Raw genomic sequence first — 12,332 nt, 5'->3', positions numbered from 1 at the left:
ACTAATAAAATGTGATTATTTTCTTGAATTCTAAAGAGGGTTTTATCGACTAGACCTTTGGTGAATTCACAACTAATTAAGAACATTGACAAGGTGTTGTACCAAGCTCGCGGAACTTGTTTTAACCCATACAATGCCTTCTTTAATTTGTAGACTTGATCACCAACGTCTTTTACCTCAAAATCGAGTGGTTGTTCGACGTAAACTTCTTCTTCAAGTAAGCCATTAAGAAATGTGCTCTTTACGTCCATTTGATATACGATGAAATTCTTGTGCGCTGCGTATGCTAGGAATATCAGGATTGCTTCGAGTCGTGCGACAGGGGCGAATGTCTCATCAAAATCAATGCCTTCTTCTTGTGAATACCCCTTCGCGACTAATCTTGCTTTATTCCTAACAATGACACCATCTTCGTTCACTTTGTTCCTAAAGACCCATAGTGCCAATTACATTTTGGTGCGTTGGTCTTGGAACAAGTTTCTATACGTCGTTGCGCTTGAATTGATCTAATTCCTCTTGCATGGCATCTATCCAACTTGGATCGGCTAATGCTTCATCAATTTCCTTTGGCTCCAGTTGTGATAGAAAGCATGAGAACATTGCATCTTGTTGTTGGTTCCTAGTAGATGATCGCGTCTTTACTCCGTCACTTGGATTTCCAATGACTAAGTCATGTGTGCGACTTCTTAGCCATTTTCGATTTGGTTGGAAACTTGTTGGATTCTCAGAGTTTCCTTCTTGCTGGAATACTTGTTGTGATTCCACTTGTTGTGTATTGTTGACGGGTGCATCTCCGGGTTCATCTACTGGAGTTCCTTCTTCTTGAATTCTGGGTGCAATTTCGGTTGTAGATGTGTGTGATATTTCGGGTGTCACATAGGATATTGCCTCAATTTGGTGAATACCCATATCACTTGATTCTTCTACTTCCTGCAACACATTATCTTCCAACATATCGTTAGAAATAATGAAATCACGATTACCTTTACTATCTTTGACCTTTTTGTCGTGATTTTCATCAAACACAACGTGAATCGATTCTTCTACCACCATGGTTGATTTGTTGAATATTCTATACGCCTTGCTGGTGGATGAATATCCTAAGAATGTTCCTTCGTTTGCCCGCTCGTCAAAAGTCTTTAATTGGGACTTTCCATTAACAAGTACAAAACATTTACAACCAAATGTATGAAAGTAGGTGAGATTGGGTTTTCTCCCTTTCCATAATTCATATGGTGTTTTGTTATAAGACTTGTGGATTAGACTTCGATTTTGAGTATAGCACGTCGTATTGATTGCTTCTGCCCAAAATCTTTTTGGTAGACCGGCGGCTGATATCATGACTCGTGCGGCTTCCTTGAGTGTCCTGTTTCTTCTTTCAGCTACTCCATTTTGTTGTGGCGTTCGTGCGGCAGATAGTTGGTGTAGAATCCCTTGTGAATTGCAATAAGATTGAATTACTCCGTTCACAAACTCTGTTCCTCGATCATTTTGAATTGTTGCAATCTTCATATCTTTTTCGACTTGTAGCAGCTTTAATAGCTCTGGCAACTTTGATAAGACTTCATCCTTTTTCTTGATGAATATTGTCCATGTGTACCTAGAAAAATCATCAACAACAACCAAAGTATATTTCTTACCACTTATACTTACTGGGTCTACTGGACCAAATAAATCCATGTGCAGTAGACTTAGAGGTCTTGATGTTGACTCTTGAGCTTTGGCTTTGAATGATGCTTTGATTTGTTTTCCTTTTTGGCATGCGTCACATATTTGATTTTTCTTGAACACAATATTGGGTAGTCCTTCGACTAACTTCTTTTTGGCAAGCTTGTTGATGGTTTTGAAATTCAAATGATTTAGCCTTCTGTGCCATTCCCAACTAGCTTCATTCGAATTATTTGCCATCAAGCATACAGAATCTTTTGTTGTACTCCAATCTTCAACATACATGTTTTTCTTTCTTGATCCGGCGAGTACGACTTCTTTCGTGGATTCTTCTTTGACTTGACATTTGCCTTTGTAGAATTCTACGAGATATCCTTTGTCGCAAAATTGACTTGTACTAAACAAGTTAAATTTTAATCCTTCGACATAAGATACGTCATCAATTCGTAGACCATTTTTCACAATTGCGCCGGTTCCTTTTGTCATTCCATATCGATCGTTTCCACCGAAAACTACTTTTGGTCCTTCGATACTTTTGAACTCAACTAGACTAGCTTTATTGCCGGTCATATGTCGAGAGCATCCGCTATCGAAATACCAAATTTCCTGCAAAAAAGATTAATTTGTTTTAGGTACCCATACTTGTTTGGGTCCTTCTGTGTTAGTAATTTTTGGCATCCAAATCCACCTAGATCCCACTGATCCAAGAGTAGGTGATTTGTAACCATTAAAAACTTTATAATCATAACACACTTTCGAATAATGATTCAGTGCGGGTGGGGAAGCTGATAGTTACTTGATTCTATGAAATAGAGCAAATCTGGACTTGGTCCATGGTTTGATTTCAAGCGACCAATCTTCTTCTGAGGGATATAATCTCCCAGCCCCAATTCTCGGAATTCTTCCCATATTCCTATGAGGTTTTATTGCACTAGACTCGTTGGTTCTCCTTTGAGATACAAATTTTTGCCTTTTAAAATTTTGTTGTTTTGCCATGATATCATTGTGTTGATTCGGCCTTGCAACAATTTTCTGGGCATTAATTTTGTTTCCAACTCCTTGTCTCATTGTGCTATGTTGACTTTTCACAAATTTTACCACTGGAACTTTATTAATTAAAGTAGTAGTAGAATTAGTCAACTTTTGAGGGGTTTTAGAACATGATGGATCGTAGCCTAGTCCGGCTTTATCTCCAGCGGGTTTTTGCATGTTTACCATTTTATCCATTATTTTGGATGAATTTGTAAATGATGCGATTACTTCCCGAAGGTTATTTTCTCGAACCTCTCTAGCTTTGCACTCTTCTTGAAGTCGAACATTTTCGGCTTTCAAATGACTCAATTCATTTAGAGCATTTTGCAATTTTTGTGACATTTCTTCCTTTTCAAGAATTAATGTATTATTGCGCTCTTTGATTTGAGTATGAGTGGCCATGACCTTTTGACAATCTTCCATAAGACTTTGAAAAGATTTTTGAGTCTCGAAAGAGGTGTCAACGGAACTAAAGGAACTAAAAGAACTAGAAGATACCTCTTCGTCGGTTTCACGCGCCATATAGCATTCTTCATGTTCGGATGTTTTGCCCATTAGACATAGTAGCGCCGTATCTTCTTGTGATGAATCACTCTCGTCACTAGATGATTCTTCGGATTCACTTGCTTCTAGCGGATCGCTTATTAGTGCCTTCCGTTTGTCCTTTTTGAATTTCTTCTCTTTCGACTTGTACTCAACCTGTGGAGAGTTAGAAGTATTCGAATTTTTGTTCACCTTGGGATGTGGACATTCTGCCATAAAATGTCCAGGCTTTCTACAATTGTAACACACATTTGTGTTATCTTCGACCGGTTCCCTTCTTGATCTTCTGTTTTCTCGAAAAGAATTTCCTTGTGGTGATCCTTTGTTCTTTCGCATGAACTTCTTGAATTTCCTAACAAACAAGGAAAATTGTTCGTCAGATAAAAAATCATTATTTACTATTGACCTTGATGTAGACGGTTGATCGGCCATTAGTGCGGATGTTCGTTCATCACGTTCTTCTTCATTTCATGTCTTCATTTCGAACTCATACGCCTTTAGATCACTAAAGAGTTTATCCGTAGATAATGTCCTTAGATCTCTATGATCGCGCATTGCGGTCACCTTCATATCCCAATTAGAAGGTAATCCACGCAATACTTTGAGTGATATTTCCTTCTGGGTAATGGTCTTTCCCAGATCCGTGATTTCTCCAAGAATTTTTATCAATCGAGCTTCCATGTTGGTGATGCTTTCGTTCGGTAGCATTTTGAAATCTTCGAATCTTTTCATGGCGATGGTTAGTTTGTTGTCTTTTTCTTGTTCGTCGCCTTCACCGATGCTTATGAGCGTGTCCCATATTTCTTTTGCCGTGGTGCACTTTCGAATTTTTGGGAATATGGTGTCATCGACGGTTTTGAACAAAATGTCCTTGGCAATATTGTCCAAGTTATTTCGTCCTCTATCTTCCTTTGTCCACTCCATTTTTGGCTTTGGAATATATCATGGAGCATTTGGATCTCGTGGGGTAGCGGTATTAGCTTCCATAATTTGGATAGGACCATTTGTGATGACTTCCCACATTTCATCATTTAAAGCAGATAAGTGCACCTGCATACGTATTTTCCAATCATCAAATTTATCAAGTGAGAAAAGCAAATTTTGAGCAAAAACCATATCTCTCTTCATCTTGAAGTTTTTGAGATCTGCCTAGCAATCAAAATTGACTCAATTAGACAACTGCTCTGATACCACTTGTTGTTCCCGAAAGGGTGGCGAGAAGTCTAGAGGGGGGGGGGGGGGGGGTGAATAGACTTCTCTAACTTTTTCAAACTTCTTCTGCAAACAACACTTTGTAACTTCAACTCTAAGTAACAAGCATAAACAAGTATAACAACTTAGAGTGTGCACAGCGGAATATATAAACCGTAACGGGTTAGTTCACAAATAATATAGGTATGCACGGAATATATATGAGCAGTACGTAAATAGAGAGAGAGATTTATAGTGGTTCAGATGTGGTGTAATCCTCCTAGTCCACTCTTCTCCTTTCACTTCAAGGAGGAAATTCACTATTCTTCAATCACCCAGATACAATAGTGAATAAGTGCCCCAACGACACTTCTCCGAGTGCTTCGCACAAAGCTACAGTCCGCCAAGGTTTTTCGCAAGCTCCTCTTGTTACTCCGCCTTCCCGAGTACTTCGCACCAAGCTGTACTCCTACACCACGAGAACTACGCACAAAGCTACGCTCTCACTGGGTTTTCACAAGCTCCCCCTGTTACTCTGCCCGTTACAACCGAGTGCTACGCACAAAGCTACACTCCAACTGGGTTTTTCACTCTCCCTAGTTACTCTACCCCTTTTCTACACTCAGTAGAAGATTTACAATAAAATACAAAGATTTCTCTCACTCAGACTTGAATTTAATCGTGTATAGCTCAATATACCACTTGATGATTGATTGGATAATTTTCTTCGTTGTTCAAGTATTTTCTGAATCTCTGTTGGATTCATGCTTGTCTTCAAGTCTGCTTGGGCATTTTATAGCCAATGAAAGCTATTTGCCCGTTGATCAACTTTCGATCTCGATCGTCCAATTTGAAATGTAGTCGATCAATTAATTTTGCCAACTTGGTCTGCAAAAATCATTTCGCCGTCTGTCAGAAGATTTAAATAAATTTTCCTTTGCTCCTCTTTAATCTGACAAAGCTTTTTCCTTGGCATGGGTAGCCTCCAATTTGAATTTCTCTGGCATGACTTTTATTGAATTATTGATCTGATGTGCCAAGTTGATCAAATAATTTATCTGCTGATTCTTGCTTGAGTATTAAAAAGATCTCCTTCGTATATCAGCTTCTTCTTCTCTTTCAAATTCTTCTGCAGAAACAGCTTCTTCTTCTCTTTCGAATTCTTCTGCAGAAACAGCTTCTTCTTCTCTTTCGAATTCTTCTGCAGAAACAGAGCTTCAAAATAATGTTTCTGTCCAATTCTATCATGATGCCATAGCTCCTTTTGATGAAGTCATGTCCCAATAGTATATCATGTTCCACCTTGTATCATGGACCATATATATCATGTTCCATTTCATATCATGAGCTAGCTATCATGTTCCATTTCATATCATGAGCTAGCTATCATGTTCCACCTTGTATCATGGACCACGTAACACGTTCCATTGTATATCATGAATTCATAAAATCGCTTCGGGTGGGAATTGAACTATAGACCATTTGATTTACTTGGCAAGGATTCTTCCATCTCAACTGGGTATCCAATTAATAAAATTCAAGACTTATATTCTTTTGACTTATCTCTTCCACGTGTTCTCCACTAGCTTTATCACATTGTGATGTCAGTACCCGATAGTCGTGACGTCATCATTCGATAATTCTCAATTATCACGATATAAAATTGTTCTTTCTAATGAGAATCAAACTGTGGATCATCTTACATTAAGCATGCTTCAATAAGTCTTCTACCATCTCGTCCATCTCAACCTTTGTTAACTTTCATAAATGTGTTAAGCTATGTTCTCGTTTTCATTTATTCTTCCTTCAAACTGCTTTCACGTAGACTTCATGTAGGCTTCATGGCAGTGGTGCAGTATACTTTGTGAACCAGAACTGACTCAAATCAAATAAAATTGGGGTCTACAAAATACATTTGGCTCATCAAAACTTATACAATATATTCCTAACATGTATACATCAGTGTTGGGGAAAACTGCAACATCAACGAGCGATCTGGAAGCCTTTTAAGAAGCACGGACAATATTGGTGTATGGTTGAAAGAAAATCTGTGCCGTGTTACAATAACACTACCTTAAAAGCGTTAATTGCCCGGTAACGGTGCAGATAGAACCCAAACACGCTTTCGATAGGCTACACAGACCAACTACGGATAGCTTGCACTAGCAATCACATAGGCGAACCTCACTATTGCTTAGTATTAAAGAATGTTACGTCTGTCTCAAAAATAGACTTCTACCCTGTCAAAGTCTATTAGAACATAGACTTTTATCTCTGACAAGTCTTACCGCGTTACAGATTTTTTATGTCTTATCAAGTCTATCTCAGTATAGACTTTTAACTCTATCAAGTCTATTTTAGTATAGACTACCATTAAAGGCTTATAGAGTAGTTAAAGACATAAATCAGTTGTAAGTCTTTTCTTTCTATCATAGGCACTATTATTTGCAGCGCAAATGACAGTTTGTGAATCACAATGTGGTGAAAGTGTTGGACACCCCCACAATTGCACGGTTATCACCATGTTTCTTAGCCACTCAGCTTCTTGGGATAACCCCATTATCTTTCATAAGAGGCGGTTAGCCCTTTTCCACTCAAGTTAGGGATCTCTTTAGGTCTATCTCAACATAGACCATCCCAATTGAGAATAAGGCACCAAGAGCACTTTGTACTCATGTCATTATGCGGTGAATTCATTAGATTTGTCTCAACAAAACCACCCTTTCTCAAAGAGTTATGAATTCATTAAGAGCTGTAGCTCAACCTCACAAGTACACACACTATCGGAATGACCAACTAGTATACTATTTTGTAACTCTTTTCATGGCTTCGTTTGACCACAGAAGTGAGATCCACCATGAATTCATTACCACTTGGACTTTAAGTCTTTCCAATGAGTCAACGACTAATCCTCATAATTAGCCCTCAAGTAAGTTGATTCTCTTGACCAAACTTACATGCACTTTGACGAGTACTTCGTTTACTCGTAAATAATCCCTTGAGATTTTCATGTTTAACATGAAACATTCTCTTTCATCATTATTCTCAATACCACAGAGAAACTTTTGATGAAAATATAAGGAGTTTATTACCCCTACAATGCAACACTTACAAATATTTTTGTCAAACGTATTTGATCTCTTACCCAGACTGATCTTTGGTGCCCAACCTTAGCTCCTTTGTAGACTGAGTTTTGCCGATTTGCTTTGTGGAGCATTATAGAAGCTTCGCACTTTGCTTGATACATGCTCAACAGTTGAATATATTTCAACAAACTTGGTTATCTCAATTGATCACAATTACCCTTTAACTAGGAATTATAGGTATTTCAATATGACTCAACCAAGAGTTTAAATAATATATATACAAATGCTCATTGTTAGTAAGCCATAGAAATAATGTTGTCCACATGCTACATCAAGTTGAACAACATAATCACAAATTTCACATCATATTCTTATAAGAAATTAATCTCATACAAAAGGAATATGTTCGAGCTCATATTTATTCGGAATATCTCTCAACAATGAGACTTCAGAGTTGCCACTTGCACAATTTTCCCTTCCCTTAAGGAATTTAAAACTCATATAAAGCATTCATATGATGCAGATCAATATTACTATTGCAGTACTTCAACAACTTCTATTGCAAGGCTTTGATTGTATTAGCAACATATGAAAGTCATCCTCATTTCAGGTGAAGATCAAGTGGCGCTCTAACTAGCCTGCATGATCAACACCCTACTTCTTAAGTACTCCCAGGTCGAGTGGTGAAACCGAAGCTTACTTAAAAACCATCTTCCTAGACAGAGTGTTCAAGAATGATGACTTTCCCATGTTCTCATTAAATTACAATTGAAGCCTATGATATATGCTCTTATTCTTTATACAAATAATTTTAGTAAAAAGTTTGAGCAATATCTATGCACATATTATTTCAATCAATGTCATTAGTATTCAACATACTAAAGAAGTAAGTACTACCAAGTAATCAAAATCTAGACAACTCAACTAAAATTCAGTACTAAGATAATTATACTTCATGCGAACCCTTAGAACTAGAGCAAATATAGTTACTCAAAAATAACTACTTATTTAAAGAGACTCAATACTCATCTTGCTCTGTCGGATTGATTTTTGCTAGTTTTGCCATTGTGATGGTAGCACTGGTGTGCTCGGTGTCCTTGCTTTTTGCATGTAAAACACCTTCCTTTGAACTTCGATCTTGATTTTTCTACTCCTTTTGTTGTAGACAGTTCTGACACTTTGATTTTCAGTTTCATTGGAACCGTACTTTTCTGACAATGATTCCCAAATGACTTTTGCCGAGTCTTGTTTGACATAGATGTCGAACAAATCGTCATTCATTTGAGACAGAAGGTATCCTCTGGCTGTCGCATTGTCATTTCTAAACTGCATCAGAGTTACACCCGGTTCTTGACCTGGAATATAATCTATTTCAGGACTGCTTTCTCTCGATTCTTCACCCGGAGTATAATCAGATTCATGGTTAGCTTTTGTAGCACTAGAGGGAGAGAACACTGTTGGAGTAGGTTCAGGTGCAACTGAATATAGCACGTAAACCAACTTTAATTGTTCAAAGAGAATAAGCATTATTTGAGCCCACCTGCTGTAATTTTTCCCATCAAGCGCGGTGATTTTTGATAGATCCGGTATGACAGAAGGTGCCATAATACTAAAGGTTGACTGTTGCACAATAACGCTTTTAATTGTTGGGGAAAACTGCAACGTCAACGAGTGATCTGGAAGCCTTTTAAGAAGCACGGACAATATTGGTGTATGGTTGAAAGAAAATCTGTGCCGTGTTACAATAACACTACCTTAAAAGCGTTATTTGCCCGGTAACGGTGCAGATAGAACCCATACACGCTTTCGACAGGCTACACAGACCAACTACGGATAACTTGCATTAGCAATCACATAGGCGAACCTCACTATTGCTCAGACCTTAACCGGCAGACACGAATTATATATATTATATATATTATAATATATATTAATTCTTATATAGAAAGAAGGAAGAAGCTTTTGTGTGTTTTTAATGAACAAAGGAAGTATGCTATATATAATAATATAGTCTTCACTTCTTGGCCACTAATGTCCAAAAGACATACTACACGCCTCATTCTCAATAAATGAGATTCACTCATTTTGAGTGAAAGATGGAAACCACATAAAATGCCATACTAATGACAAGTATGATGTGGACCAACGCATAAGATCCAACCGTCCGTCCTATTCTCTTGGGGTCGGTTGGGAAGATTATTTAGTATAAAAAGACATCTCCTTATCTTGTTAGGACATCTATATCTTGTCTTGTTACTACATTCTCTTTGTAATTTTTCTATAAAAGACTGTCAATACGAAAGATGTCCCCGCGACATATACATTCTTTGCCTTTTCCTATTTATCATTTATTGGATTTAGTAATTCGGGTCTACCCCGAGTAATTAAATCCATCAGAAAGAGTTGCCACGACCTAAGGGGGGTGTATTCAATCATGACTTTCATAGAGTTTTAAAGACTTTTATGAACTTTAAAAGTTTGGAGGTATTCAATTCAAACTTTTAGAGAGTCTTTAAAACTCAGGCGGTATTCAATCAAGATTTTTAAATAAGAGTCTTTAAAAGTCGTGTGGTATTCGATTAAGACTTTTAAAGAGTCTTTAAAAGTCATGTGGTATTCAAAAGTTATGAACTTTTGTAGACTTTTTAATTTTAAGACTTTTGTAGACTTTTTCTTCTCAAATATAAATAGTTGAAATCCAACCATCAACCCCCCAAGATTTCAAAATTTTCTTTCTTACAACTTTGAATGTTTTCTCTCTCTATTAAAACTCTATTTTTTCTCCCTATTTAAACTTTATAAACAAATCTAAATTCAATAAAATTATTTTTTTCTTCATTATCCTATATTTTCCTCATACCTAAACTCTACTAATTTTTCTCTCTCCTAAACTTTACAATCTTCATCTAAAAATTTGAAATAATATTATTTTTACTTCATTATTGCTTGTTTATATTGATTTTTAGTTTTTCTATGAATTTTTTATCCCTAACTTTCTCTAATTCCCTCTAAATACATGAACAAAGCAAATTTTTCATTGTCAAATTTTAGTATAAGTTTCATAATATTCATATAAATACTTATATATTTTGTTTTTTATTCTTTTTATGCTTATATTTGTAATATATATTTTTCCTTTTTTAACGAACAAGTTACTACGAATAGCGAACTACTGTTCGCCATAACAATTTGGGGTTACAAACAATAACACCTTGTTGCTGTTTGCAGTCTTAAATTGCTATTGCAAATAATAGTACTCTGCGTGATAGATGCCTAGCCATATATCAAGTATAATTTTTTTTATATATATTATTAATATTAGATTTTTTTTTTTATGGAACTTGTAATTATATTTTTAAATATTTTATTTGATCAATTCTTTTATTATAAATTTTATTGTATAATATTGTTATGACTTTCTAATGAAGTAATTAGCATTTTTTTTGAAGAATAAGTAATTAGCATATAAGTCTCAGCATACTAGGGATAAAAATAATAATCTTGAGAATGTTGATGTGGGTGAAGAACTATATAATAAGAAGAATTTTATGATATAATGTTTTGCAAGAAAATTATAAATGATAAGAATCAAAGTCATTGAAAGTTTGTAAGGGTGTATTCAATTTAGAATTTCAATGACTTTTGTAGACTTTTTAAAATAAAAACTTGATAAAAGCCTATGAATGTTTTTTATATAGACTTTTAGAGTCTTATAAAGTTTTAAAAAGTTTTAAACGACTCTATGAAAGTCAATCAAAGTTTATTAAAATCTATCATTTTAAAGTCTTTAAAACTCTACAAAAGTCATGATTGAATACACCCCCCTAAATTTTTGCAGGTAGATTGGCTTTCATCATCATCTCGGGTGCAGGGCCGGATTTTAGGCTGTGCAAGCTGGGCTACCGCACAGGGCCCCCAATTTTAGAGGGCCCCAAATTTTAGAGGTTCAATATTTAATTTTTACCTAGTTAGTTTAAAAATAAAAATTAAAAGTTTTCAATTGAATTTGAAAGGTTCCATGAAGAGATGGTAAGAATGTATATTTATTGTATTTTAATTTGGAGGTCAAAGATTCAAAACTTGTATGTATTAATTTTAAAAATTGTGATTTTTGTAGGGTCATATTTAATTACCATAACAAGGCCACAAAAGACTTAAAATACGGCCCTGCTCGGGTGTCGGCTATTAGGACTTTGGCACCATGTTGACAGAATAGCTTCGCAATGGCAGATCCAATGCCACCAACACCACCAGTAATTATGGCTACTCTTCCATCCAACCTATGGGCCAACAAGTTATGAAAAATGATCAAGTGTATACATCAGTACGTGTAGTATGGAAATTACGCGTGCATACCTCTTAGCAGCAGTAGAAATGAGCGAACTGCTCGCCATTTTTCTTTAATCTCTTCAGATCACCAATATTTCCTCCCTTCAACACTCCCTTTCTAGTTTCTAACCTATAAAAGTCAAAGAACTACATCAAAGTCTCCAATACAGATACAGTTGGTTCCTGCCTTTATTGCTTTCATTTGTCAAGTAGCACGCGTGATTTATATCTTTGACCTTTGAGGATAGCTACACAAAAGCAAGTAATAATGTCCACATGTTTCCTACAATTATTGTGTCCATGATCTACGTACCTTAATTTTGTGCAATTTAATTCTTGTATTTATTTTTCTCAACAATAATTTTCGAACAAAAAATGAGTAAGGACTCAAACCCACTACCTCTTACCTAAAAGAATGAACTCTCCACCACCAAGCTACACATTAAACTCATTATAAGAATGTTAAAAATATGTAATATAGTT

At 36.0% G+C, this 12,332-nt stretch overlaps 1 protein-coding gene across 3 annotated transcripts in view; it reads right to left on the bottom strand.

The window, feature by feature from the left end:
• Positions 1 to 12,332, bottom strand: part of LOC109160352 (zerumbone synthase-like) — a 148,318-nt gene that overhangs the window by 51,551 nt on the left and 84,435 nt on the right. The window contains exons 1-2 of one of the 3 annotated variants that reach the window (XR_002050735.1): positions 11,877 to 12,140; positions 11,697 to 11,800 (exon numbers count right to left, since the gene is read on the bottom strand). Coding sequence is in view for 1 of the 3 variants with exons in the window: in XM_019308686.1 (XP_019164231.1) it covers positions 11,877 to 11,914 (38 nt within the window). In the remaining 2 variants the exon portion in view is untranslated. Of the gene's footprint in view, positions 1 to 11,696; positions 11,801 to 11,876; positions 12,141 to 12,332 lie in introns of those variants that run through there. The other 2 variants (XM_019308686.1, XM_019308685.1) reach the window with 2 other exon arrangements.

This window comes from Ipomoea nil, unplaced genomic scaffold, assembly GCF_001879475.1.
Source record: "Ipomoea nil cultivar Tokyo-kokei standard unplaced genomic scaffold, Asagao_1.1 scaffold2845, whole genome shotgun sequence".
Lineage (NCBI taxonomy): Eukaryota > Viridiplantae > Streptophyta > Magnoliopsida > Solanales > Convolvulaceae > Ipomoea > Ipomoea nil.
Note: the sequence above shows the minus strand (reverse complement) of the source record. Positions and strands in the feature narration are given on the sequence as shown.